The sequence below is a fragment of the Cygnus olor genome, chromosome 12, assembly GCF_009769625.2.
Source record: "Cygnus olor isolate bCygOlo1 chromosome 12, bCygOlo1.pri.v2, whole genome shotgun sequence".
Classification (NCBI taxonomy): domain Eukaryota; kingdom Metazoa; phylum Chordata; class Aves; order Anseriformes; family Anatidae; genus Cygnus; species Cygnus olor.
In genome coordinates, this window is record NC_049180.1 from 18,446,333 (window position 1) to 18,457,990 (window position 11,658).

The 11,658-nt window shown below is 44.4% G+C and overlaps 1 protein-coding gene across 3 annotated transcripts in view; it reads left to right on the forward strand.

The window, feature by feature from the left end:
* The window catches only part of ZNF423 (zinc finger protein 423), a 214,601-nt gene extending 205,850 nt beyond the window's left edge, over window positions 1-8,751 (forward strand). For all 3 annotated transcript variants that reach the window (XM_040570936.1, XM_040570935.1, XM_040570938.1), the window contains one exon: window positions 8,130-8,751. In XM_040570936.1, coding sequence (XP_040426870.1) covers window positions 8,130-8,159 — 30 coding nt within the window. In that variant the 3' untranslated portion in view covers window positions 8,160-8,751. The remainder of the gene's footprint in view (window positions 1-8,129) is intronic.
* The last annotated feature ends 2,907 nt before the right edge of the window (window positions 8,752-11,658 follow it).

Here is an 11,658-nt window from a genome sequence, read left to right on the forward strand (position 1 = left end):
AGTGCTAAAGGTACTATGTAAAGCATTTTCCTTTAGCTTTAAGTAGTTTTTGAGAAAAGGGGTGTGAGAGGATGCTCGCCTGGTCCTACAACAGAGAACAAATCAGGAAATTTGGTGCTTACAGAAGAGTTATGAAGGGTCCCATAATGGTGATGCCAGCCCTCAAAGAAATGAACAATTAACTGGCTTCTGCAGCCTGATTTACCCTAGACCAAGGAGGGATTAACAAGATATGCTCCAGATACGAGATTTGTTTGGAGCCTATTTGAGAGGAATAACTAGGAAGGACTCCTGGAAAATGGTTTTGCCTTGCAAATGGTTTTGAAAGGCATCGCTTCCCTGTTTGGGACCCAGAAGTGGATAAAACCAGGGCAGCATTGGACGTGCCGTGGAGCTGGTGGTGTAGCACAGAAGAGGGCTGTACATGTGTGCAGTAGGGGTTTCCTCTGCCTGGCCCGGCTTGAATGTCAGAATGGACTGGAAGCAAGGTGTTGGTGTTCGTCAGGAAGCTTTGGAGGTTACTTCGGGCCCAGGCAGAGGGTTTGGGGACCGCTGCCCACTGTGTGGGCAACCGTGGCCCAGAGAGATGGGGACTGCTGCTGCCGAGGCTGAAGCACCCCGGATAGTCGCAGGGCAGCGTGCGGACGTCCTGTTTGCAGCCCTGCTCGGGGCCTGCAGGAGCACCGGGGTTCGCCCAGGCAGAGCCCAGGGGGCTGGGGGAGGAGCGTAGGAGCTCCAAAAATACTGTTTTGTGTGCTTCTGATAACGATAATTAAATTTGTCCCCCTCCCTTCACGTTAAGAAGTGCAAGGTTCTTCCCTCTGCTTATTTTGATCTTGTGCTTGGCACACTGTAGGCTATGAGCCACACGGATGCGGATACATTTGCATTTCTGAGTAAAATTCTCAGGAGCACGCGGTCCCCCGGGACAGGTATTATTAGCTCCCTTGTTTCATTGGGTGCCTCAGTGAATCAGAGTGTGTTTACGGTGAGTTTCTCTAACAGAAGACTCTGGTTATTTCTTAATAATATATTCTCCTGTGGTTTTTATTTCCAAAGTGCCGTGGTAAGGAAATTTTCCCAAAGGCTTCGGTTTTCTTTTGTGCTTCAGCATTTTATCCCGTGTTTTTGGAAGGAGCATATAGTCTTTTCAGTAAGATATTTAATCAAATATGAGAGGCTATGCCAGACTTAAACTAGCATTTGGAGTTCTCTTGTAATGGGATCGCCTTGTTTTGTTCTGAGTTTTTAGAGAACACAAAGAGATGGCAGGCCTAGAAGACTGATGGTACAGTGTTATTAGTCTCACATGGAAAGGGGAAAACACCTTAGGTGAGTTGTCAAAGTCTGATTAGGACTGAGCAACCTGAATTAGAAGAGAAATTAAATTCATAAATCATCTAAAAAATCCTTAGCTGGCGCAAGAAAGGGCTGGCACTGGGAAAAATAGCTATAAGGAAGGTATTTCTATTAAAAGGTAATTTTTCACACCCAGAATAATACAAATGCCTATCAAAATTCAAGAATATGTTAAAATTAACAAAAGTGGTGTTAAGTATAGAGATAAAATCGAGGAAGTGTATTGCTCAGGCTGTCCAATACAGCAGCAGAGCCCGCAGACCCCTTGTAGGCAGAACAAAGGCAGGCGTTGGGGGGGTGCCTGTGCGTGTTTGTCTGGTTTTTAAGGAACAATGCCTGGGCACTTGCATTTCAATATAGAAAAATGCAAGCAATAGAAAAAGATTTATAAAAAAGCCAACAGCGTTCAGTCGGTCACATGCGGATCAGCTTTTTTCCCCTGTAAATATTTTACAAATTCAGAACCTATTGACTTCAGACAAAGTGCCCGCTCGGGGTGGCTGGTGCCACGCATGGAGCCGGGCAGGTTTGTGGGGGGGGGCTTTGCCTGTGGCACGGGCTGCCCAGCCCACCCTGTGGGCAGGAGCAGGGGCAATAGCAGGACCACAGGCCGGCTTCCCCCTGGCACGAGTGAGTGTTTCTGTGTTCTGGTGAGAGATGTGTTTGGCCCCAAGTAACCAAGTCTGTGCATCAGAGTAACTGCGGTGCAAATACTCCCATCTGAAACAGCCAGCTTAGCTTTCACCTGATACCAAACCTCCAGATGTATCTCCTTAGACACTTGAAGTGATCTTTTCTTTTTTTTTTTGGTTCAATGCATTGTAAAGGACAGCTTCCTAACTGCATTTGTTGAAGTGCCATCTCAAAGTGTGCTAGCACTGGGGCTGACTGACGTATGGCAAGTTATCAGATGCTCAGAGATGTGAAGGAGGCAGTAACACAGGCAGACTTCTCCTTTCACAAAGGATGTGCCACCTTTCGTTTGCCTCTACCTCGATTTCAAGGGATTCTTCAGATAAAGAAGGGACATGTGAACCTGTCTTGCCTGACAATTTTTTTTTTATTGAGTACCATGATAACTTGGAGTTCACTTGTTACGAGCATTTTATGTGGTGGGTGAAGTATCAGGGGAAAGGGAAGAAGCAATGCTGTATTTCCTGGAAAAGTGGGTTCTAAACATATAAATGTCACAGGGTAGGAGTTACCTGAAACAACTGGAAGGGGAATTAACACCTGGTTTTATGGGAAACATTGGTTACCACTATCAGTTTTAATGAAGTGTATTAACTAAATTGTGTTCTGAGTATTCATTCAGCCCTGTTTATGGCACACTCTTGAGTACATTTACTGTTTGTCAGAAGTGCAAACTAGTGAACATATGAGGCTTTAAGACAGGCCATCTGTTAGTCTTAGACCCTTGGATAATTGTCAAACAGTTCTAAAAATAAGCACATACAAACTGCAAGGGGGTGCAAAGGTGATTTTTCTTTAGTCTGATAGCAAAGGGAAAGTAACAAACAAAAATTGAAAATAAAAATAAATAGGCTTATCCTGTAAACCAAGCTTGCTCTCCTTTTCTCCCCTTCTTTCTCTTTTCTCCCTCTCCTCCTGAGTGTGCTTTTTTTTTTCCACTTAGTTTTTTTTTTTTCCTCTTGCTCTTCTGGGTCATGGCATCCCCTGAATGCCTCTCCAGTTTAGGATTAGAGCAGCACCAATTTAAGGCTCACAGCTTTCCGTAGAGAGCATAATCTTCAGTGGCTAAAGCAGGGGTCGTCTTGTGTCCTCTGCCAGAAGTAATCTCTTTATAAAGTCAAGGCGTAAAGATGTTGATCTTTATGGATTGCTGTTAGAGGGAGATACTACCTGCGCACGTGTGTGCACTTATGTACATACAGTGAGGAATAATGCCTGAGAAATTTTGGGGCCATTTTGAATTCAAATGGTACAAAGCATTTGAAAAAAAGAATGCTGCAGATGGTATTTCATAAATATTTAGACACTGCAACTTCTGTTTGTAGCAGTTTGGAGTTTTTGTTTGGTCTTTTTTATACATATATGTTTGAATGTGAGACTTGAACCTTGGTCTCAAGCCAGCAGCTGAATGTGAGGTTTAGATTTTGACTAGAAATTGCACGTGTTGATGTTAAATGGAGGGATTGTTCCCCCCTAGCCCTGCTCCATAAGGACACAGGAGGGGGCACAGCACAGAGTCGCTGCCAGCCAGGAGCCCCCAGTGCCTGGTGCGGCCTCCAGGGAGGGAACCTGCCTGGGACATGGGAGGCAGCAGGGAGAGGGGCTGCTGGGGCTCTCGCCTGGATCTGGAGGACCCTGTACTCTGGGGAAATCCAGCGATTAGCAAGAATTACCTTCAGTGTTGTGTGACCACACATCTGTGTTCATGCAGCACTGCTGCAGCCGGTGCTTCCAGTCCGGGTGGTTTTGTGATGCCACAGCAACTGGCACCGATCACCAGTTGGGTCTCACGTTGGCTGTTTGTCACGTGAACCCGTTATCTCCATAATTCCTATCAAAATGATTTGAGGAACCGTTTCTGTTCATTTTAATGGAATTTGGAATGAGAGAGAGGCTTTATAACATTTAATTGAGTCCCAACCTCTATGTAAAACCGTGGAAGGCTGAAGAATTTTGTTGGAGGGTGGTGGGCATCGCCAGCCTTGTGCCATTTCTTACCCCTGCATAACATAGCACAGTCTCGTAGGTGTGTGTGCTCACACGTGTAGGCAGTACACCTCCGAAATGGCTGGTACGAAACACCTAAATACGTAACAGATGCACAATGGCACTATAGACTGGATGTATTATGGCCTCAAAACATTATCACACCCCTCGCAGTTGCATTTTATTTTTTTCACCTGCTCCTGTGTAGTACACCTGTGACTTGTTGGCAGGGAATTTTGTTGCAGCGTGGGAGACTACCAGCTTGACTGCCTGGCTTGGAGCTTTGCTCCGTCGTGTGCTGCTTTTCTGTGTTTTTTCTCTCGATCTTTATATAGCTCGTAAGACTTCCTTTAACTGCTGTAAGGGATCATCTTTCAAGCCTGATGCTTTTCTTGACATAGTGATCTGAAAATGGAGAATGTCATGCTAGTGTTTTCATAATAATGCATGTAGAAAGAGAGAAATATTCATAGTAGATGTCCTGCACAAATGGCTTGATCCCCATCCAAAGGGCAGGCAGGGGGTGTCCCCAGGGAAGACGTGGAAGGTGATCAGTATGTACAAGGACAGTAATCAACCATTCCTTGAAATCTTTTTATTTCCTGCAAAACCTGTCACCCAGTTCCTTGGTCACAGATACTTCCGCAAATAGTTCATTTGGGGATTGTGCAGCAAGTAGAAAATTCCACTTAAACACCGAGACAGCCCTGGGGCTCAGGGTGGATGCATTTTCCCAATGATGTGGCGAACAGAATTGCTATCCATTTTGCATCATTGTTAAGAAAAAGGGGGGGGGGGGGAAAATCCCAACCTAGCCCTATAAATAAGCTGTGACTTACTTGATCTTGACAGGTGACTCAGTGCTGCTGTAGAGTTTTCCAGCTGCAATAATGTCTCAGAATGATGTATTCTGTGGGGTATCAGCTGTGAGCCATGCATAAACCTGGGGACCTAACACGAGCTGGAAAGAGCCATTTTTAATGCTCAGCTTCCAAATTATGTCCTGCCTCCTGCCAGCCCCCAAGTGCGTACACGTGTGGATGTGCTTGTGTGCAGGTAGGCACGTGCAAATACATGCGAAAGCATGCCTGGAGAGCCCTCCTTTTTGTGCCTGCTGTATTTTCCTTTGGAAATCACCATTAAGATTTTTATTTTCTTTAAATATAAACTCTAGAGCTGAAAAATTACATCAGAGCTGCTTCCTGCTAGCCTGCCCTCCTATTGAAAAGGGGTATGAAGTTTGCTGATCAGTCAACAGAAGGCTTCTTGGGTGGAGGCATTCCCGTAGCATTACACACTTCAAAACTCTCCATCCCTCCTGGCCTTCATGGCTTTTGCCCACACAGGAATTTGGTGTCTGGTGCTCAGCAGCCCGTGGGTGGGCAGGATGTGTGCTTTGTGTGGGTATGGCTTGGGCAGGATCTGCTTCTCTCTCTGACGGGCAGAGGAGGGATTCGGTGCATATGGGCTCTTGTGTCTGTAGGCACCACAGATACATGTGAGATCCTTTGTAAGATGTGGCTCTGTTTATTAACTGCCTTGTCCTTTGATTAGTTGCCATATTGATTGCCAGGAGTGCTTGCAAAGGGAATAAATGGTATGTTCCCAAGATATTAAGAGGAAATAAAGATCTACATATGAAGTGTGCGTGTATACATTTACACTTGGATCTATAGCACGTTTAGTTCCTCAGCTCCTGTCTCGTTCAGCTCTGAGTGGCTGCAGGATTTGTTTTTCTTCATGTAAACTGTGTTCACAAAAACAGTACGTTCATTGTATTAGGAGTGTTCAGAACATATTATTAACCTACGTTTGAGGAGGGAGGGCTCACAATGAAAGCTTCATTATCAGATTTAGAGCCACATACCATTCCTTTATTGACCTGCCTGGTGTAATCAATGCAGCAGCCACACAAGTTTGAAGTCATGTTCCCTGACTGTAGACTGCGCGTCACGCATCTAGTGCTGATTGTGCATTATCTTTTAAATGACACTGCCTAAATAAGTATGGATTTGTCTACCGTGAATAGCCCCTCTTTCGATTGGAAGATGGTAAACTTTTTGCTCCTTTCGTTGATATTCAGGATGACCTAAAAATAGAATCGTAATGAAGCGCACTAGAAATGCCTGTTGTTAAAATGCTCAGGACTGTCTGAGCACAGAGTGGTATGTGTATTCTTTAACATTTGAATGTTTTTCTAGTTAGATTTAGTGGACAAGCTTCTTGTCAGTGCTGCCACTTTGTCTATAGGGTTCCATTCATCCTTTTCTATAACTCTGTTACTTGATTTGAGAATAACAGCCAGCACTGCAAAGGTGCTCCTCTTTAAAGCCAGGAAAATTTCCGTGTATAGCATGAAAAGTAAAAATGTAAAATGAAAAGCCATTGGTTTTTATGTTTGGTGTTGTTAAACGGTGTAACAGGAAAGCCGTTTCAACTATCGCTTCACTTGACATGATTTTAATATAATGCTTTATCCCTTGATAAGCTTTTCAGATCTTTGGACAGTGCTTCCGTTGTTTGATTCGGAAATATTTAGGATTGCTGGCTGGGGCTGTGCTGTCAGGGCTAGTGTTAGGCTAAACAAGATACAGTTATTTTGCTATTTCATCCTTTGATTGTCATTTACTTTCACAAGGGATCCTTCTGGGTGTGCTCCAGCTATACTATTTCTGTCTTCTCTCTAACCTTTTGTCACGTTAAAGCCTGACCACTACCGTGCAGTTTCCTCGCTGCCCGTCTGTACAATATCGCAGATAACTTTTGACATGATTTAGGAAGTCAGCAGCACTTCTGACACCTGGTGGTCAGCTCTTGGGAGTGCACAGTCCAGAAATCCTGGCTGCAAACGGGGTCATCGCTGCCTGAGCATCGCAGGCCGTCCACTAGCTCTTTGCACAGACAGTTTTCATTAGGGAGATGTCATCTCTGGATAAAGTGGAGGATCACTTTTTTCCCCTGAATTGAGATGTAACTGTGGATAATGTAGAAGAACCAGATGATTTATTAAAAGTTAAAATATCTTTATTTTAAAGCACTGTCATTGTAAATAAATAATCAGATTCAAAATTCATTTCATGCTTAAAAACGTATTCCTCAAGCTGACGGACTTGCTCAGCTCTGTTATTATGTGGATGGAGACCAGTGAAATTGCACAGATTTGAAATAATGCGCTTGGATTTTTATAATTGGGAATGCCCAACAAAAGCTCACCGTGAAGCGCCTCACTAGTTGCTCCAATAGTTAAAAATTATACAAATAAAGCTGTGCTTATATGTAGGACTGGGGTTTCAGTCAGCACACAAAACGTAGGTGATTGCTGCTGCTCTGAGAATGTGCTTCCAAGATTGGCTTCACTAGTCATTGGCTCCTGCACAAAATGGCAGGACAGGTCAGCATCCTCTGATGCAAAATACCGTGATGACATGAGGCTGTTACAAATCTACCAAAAAGGGAACAAAAAGACTAAACTGATGAAAGAAATGTGTAGAGCAAAGCCAGTTCTTTAAAGAGATTTAACTTCTGGGTTACGTGTCCAGTCTTTTTTCTGCTGGGGATTAATATCCCCATTGCCCGAACTGGTGGTTCAGCTGTTATTGCTGAAGTATTTCTTGGACTGAGAAGTATGCGTCACAATCTGGTGTGTCTCTCTGCCAGTACTTGCACCCGTTACTAGTGAGAATAAAAGAGTAAAATATGGCAAGGATTCCCACAGTGATTCAGATTTTTTTTTTAATTGTTACAGTTAAGGGAATCCCTAAAGGCAGATTTTGCCCATGAAGTGTTACCACTTTCTTTATATGTATTGAAAGAGGGAAGGAAAAAAAAAAAAGAAACCCTCACGGCTGTACTTGGCTTGTAGAATTTTTTTTTCTAAGTTCATGCCAGCATTAACAGATCTATCAGAACAAAGCAAATGTGTCATATTGGCAGCTGTTACTTATGAGTACTTTTTCTTTATTGCATTTTGTTTTGTAATAATTGAGAAGCTTTTATGTCGAGCTCTGCATAAATGGTACTGAGTAGGAGGGTATGGGCATGCTTTCTATTATTCTGCCCCTTATGCGTGTCTCCTTTTTTCGTCTTTCCAGAACCACACATTGAGCCAGCACGCACAGTGAGCCACTGGCACTACAGGACACCTCTCTGCAGAAGACTTGACGGTGGCACAGTGGGGAGGACCATTTGAACATTACATCCAATCAAAGTGTCATTTGCAACCCAGATGTAAAACTCTAATGATTTGGCCATGAGGCGCTGCTATTATAAGCAGCTGGAAATGAATATTAATGGAGAGATTAAAAGTATTCCATGCTCAGTATTTTTTATTGTCCTGCTTCAGCTAGTGTACTTTAGAGCTTCTGCTTCTGACTGAATTTATAGTGTTAGATAAATCTGCTTTGACGCTGTTGCCCTTTGTTGCTTCTTGTATTATATTGATAGTTAAAAATTAGATGTGATTTTTTTTAAACTGCTTTTTAATTGCAATTTTAGGTAACTGTGCATTGTGATGTGATTGCTTGGCTATTGTCTGAATATTTCTTTTTAATTTTTTAATTGAAGACTAATGCTTTGATTGGATTTGCCAGTTCACCGGACAGTGATTAAAACTATGTAATGAATATAATCGGTTTCAGTGCAACTGGATGGTCTGCTTTATAAATGTGACTTAATCTGATTGCAATAACTAGTACAGTTCAATAAAGGGAATACATGAGTTTAGTGTCAGAGTTTCTGTCAGTCCATGCTGTATCACCGCTGCCGGCTCACATGTGCAAATCACGCCAAACGATGGCTCACCCCACAGCAGAGCTGCACCCCGTGAGGAAGGAAGAATGGGAGAAAAGCGAAAGCCCTGTTGTTGTGCCTGGCGTTGTTCTCTCCTGGATGCGCCTCCCCTGTCGGACTGAGGTGAGGTAAGAACATCTGTTACAAACCTGGGCACAAGAAGGGGGTACTAGCTTAGGGGTACTCTTAAACTTTACTCAGGTCAGCAAGAATGGAGGGGACTTGGTCATAGGAGCCTTGAGCCTGTCTCTGTGCTTCTTGGTTTCAATACCAAAAAATTAGCTTTTGGGATTGTATACAAATGTGCAAATGCTGGATCGGGCCTGTAGGGCCTGGATGGGGACTGTATTTCAGTCACATGGACTTCAAGGCCCACAGGTATTGTATCTCTGTATAACTGCCATACTTCTGACACTTGAAATTGCCATTAGACAGCCTGATAGAGCTCATTAGCAGGCTTTTTTCCTTTATTTTAAACATACCGTATGATAATGAGGTAAGTTATATCTCCAGTCAGAGAATTAGTCCTTTCAGGGACTTTGAAAAGTTAGTGAGATGCAGTTCTTGTGGTACCTCCTACCTGAATGAACCATAATCGTCCTGAAAGATGTTCAGCAGTTGTGACAGCTGAAATGAATGTGGTTACCCATTCCCATGGTGCACAAGGCTTTGCAAGATTGCAGCATAGATGCATATCTAGAGCCTTTCAAATCTCTGCACTGATCTACAGCACTACTGGTTGTCATTGTACTGAGTCTGGGCTTGGAGCATGTAAATGATATTTTGTAAAAAATGTTTTCAAGGAAGCATAGTCGGTGCCCAAATTACTTTCTACAGCAAGTTTATTAACAAGTGCAGGGGCACAGATTGTTGACGCTGCAGATGTTTTCAGTGGTTAGATCTTTGCTGATGTTGGTAGCTGTGTTGTGCACGTGTAGCTCCTTCAAGACAGTGGGACATACTGCACGTAAAGGAGGGCTGCTGGGCATGACCAGGATAGGGCTATCCCTCTGGTAGGAAGCGCCAGAGCAGGTACAGATTCCAGTCTGAGAAAACCTTTCAGCTTTCTGGAAAGAATGACGTAACATCCCATCTGGGGCAAATGGCAGAATAGAAGACTTATCTATCAGATATTCCACTAAAATAGCATTGCATTGCATGGACATTCAGAAAGACTTTAGGCTCAAAAATATTTTTAATAAAGAAATTTATGAGCCCTACTATAACAAAACTGGGAACAGCATTTCTTAATTTCAAAGAGGACGGTTCTGTTTTTATCTAGATAATTCTTAGCTCACTGTTTATGCAACAAACTCATTTATTAAAATGATCTTTTTCAAGAAAATGTTAGTTTTCTACTTGATTATTTCTCCATAAGCCACTGCACAGATGCTTATGCGCTGAAAAATTAGATAATGAAATCACCAATTCATTATTCTCATTCATAATGTATGCATATTCCTAACTCACGGGCAACATTTTAAGATGTGAAATGGAAGTGTCTTGCAGTACAGGCTCATAAACATGCCCTTGCAAGAAAAGCTATCAGGGAATGTACATCAGGGCTCTGGTAACAGCCCGTGTGCCATCTTTTCCTCTGTGGTAAAAGCAAGGCAGCAGTTCTGGGCAGAGGTTCTCACAACAGGGGTACTGGAAATAGAGGCTTGTTGCCTGATGCTGGGTTTGGAATGACGCTTGATCACTTCTGGGCAGTGCTTCAGAAATGAAACGGAAAATGTGGGCTTGTTCAGGAAAAGTTTCTGTGTTGGGTATCCCAAGGGTGAAGTGATGTTTCCACGCAGCTCTGAAAGCTGCTTTACTGGTGTTGCACTGAAGCACAGGCCTTTGTCTCAGCATCTCCCTGTTGACTAGCTAAAAGTAGGTGTATGTTCACTGTGCTGAGGTGGAGAACTCCCCGTGTGGGGATCCTGTTCCAAGCTGCATCATTTTCTCCACCTGTACTGGGAAGGTGGGCATGGGGCCAGGGCGCTGGGGCCCGAGCTCAGCCTGGAGGCGCCAAGCAGGCGGGTGTCTAAGCTGCGTGGTGCATCTGCCTGGCACCCTGACCAGCCCACGGGCAGGAAGAAGGGCAACGGTGGCAGAGAGCAATAGTTTGGTTTTCCACCCTAGCTTTAAAATGTGGGGGGCACCTGAAGCCTGAGAGTGAGGGCTGTGGCCCTGCTTCATCTTCTTTGTCCCTTCTGCTGGTATATGAGCTTTGGTTGTGAGCAGCCCAAGTCAGACCAGAGAGGGGCTGGGCTGCACCCACAGGGCTGGGAGAAAATTGAGCTGTGCTCATCTTCTGCAGGTGCTCCACATCTTACAGTACTTGGGTAGTGTTTGACCGCTGATGGACAAGTGCTGCTTTCCTTGTTTTTCTAAGACAATACGTACCAAAGTCCAGGGACCCTCGGCATGAATCTTCTGGGATGCTCTGTGGTATTTGTGACATAAGCAGGCCCACATGAAAAGTCGTCATTGTAATTGCAGCACACACTGTGGCACAGGATGCTGCTCTCTTGGTACTGGCTTTCTGATGGGCCAAGGAAGGTCCGGTTGTGGGCGTGGGGGTGAAAGCTGCTGCAAGGCAGCAGAGGGAGAGCCGCCTGCTCTTGTGCTTCATCACAGAGCTGCATCTGTGACACGCTGGACATCTGCAGCTCCCAGAGATGCGGGTCCTTAGCCCCTGCCAGAGTGCAGTGCTGCTCTCTGACCCTTTTTTGCACAGGCTGAGCTTCCCGAGGCGGGGCTGCACCCAGCCAGGGCTGCAGCTGAGAGCTCTGCAGCGCGACGTGGGGCCTTTGTCTGGTGGCTCCTGTGCAGTTGTTTTTT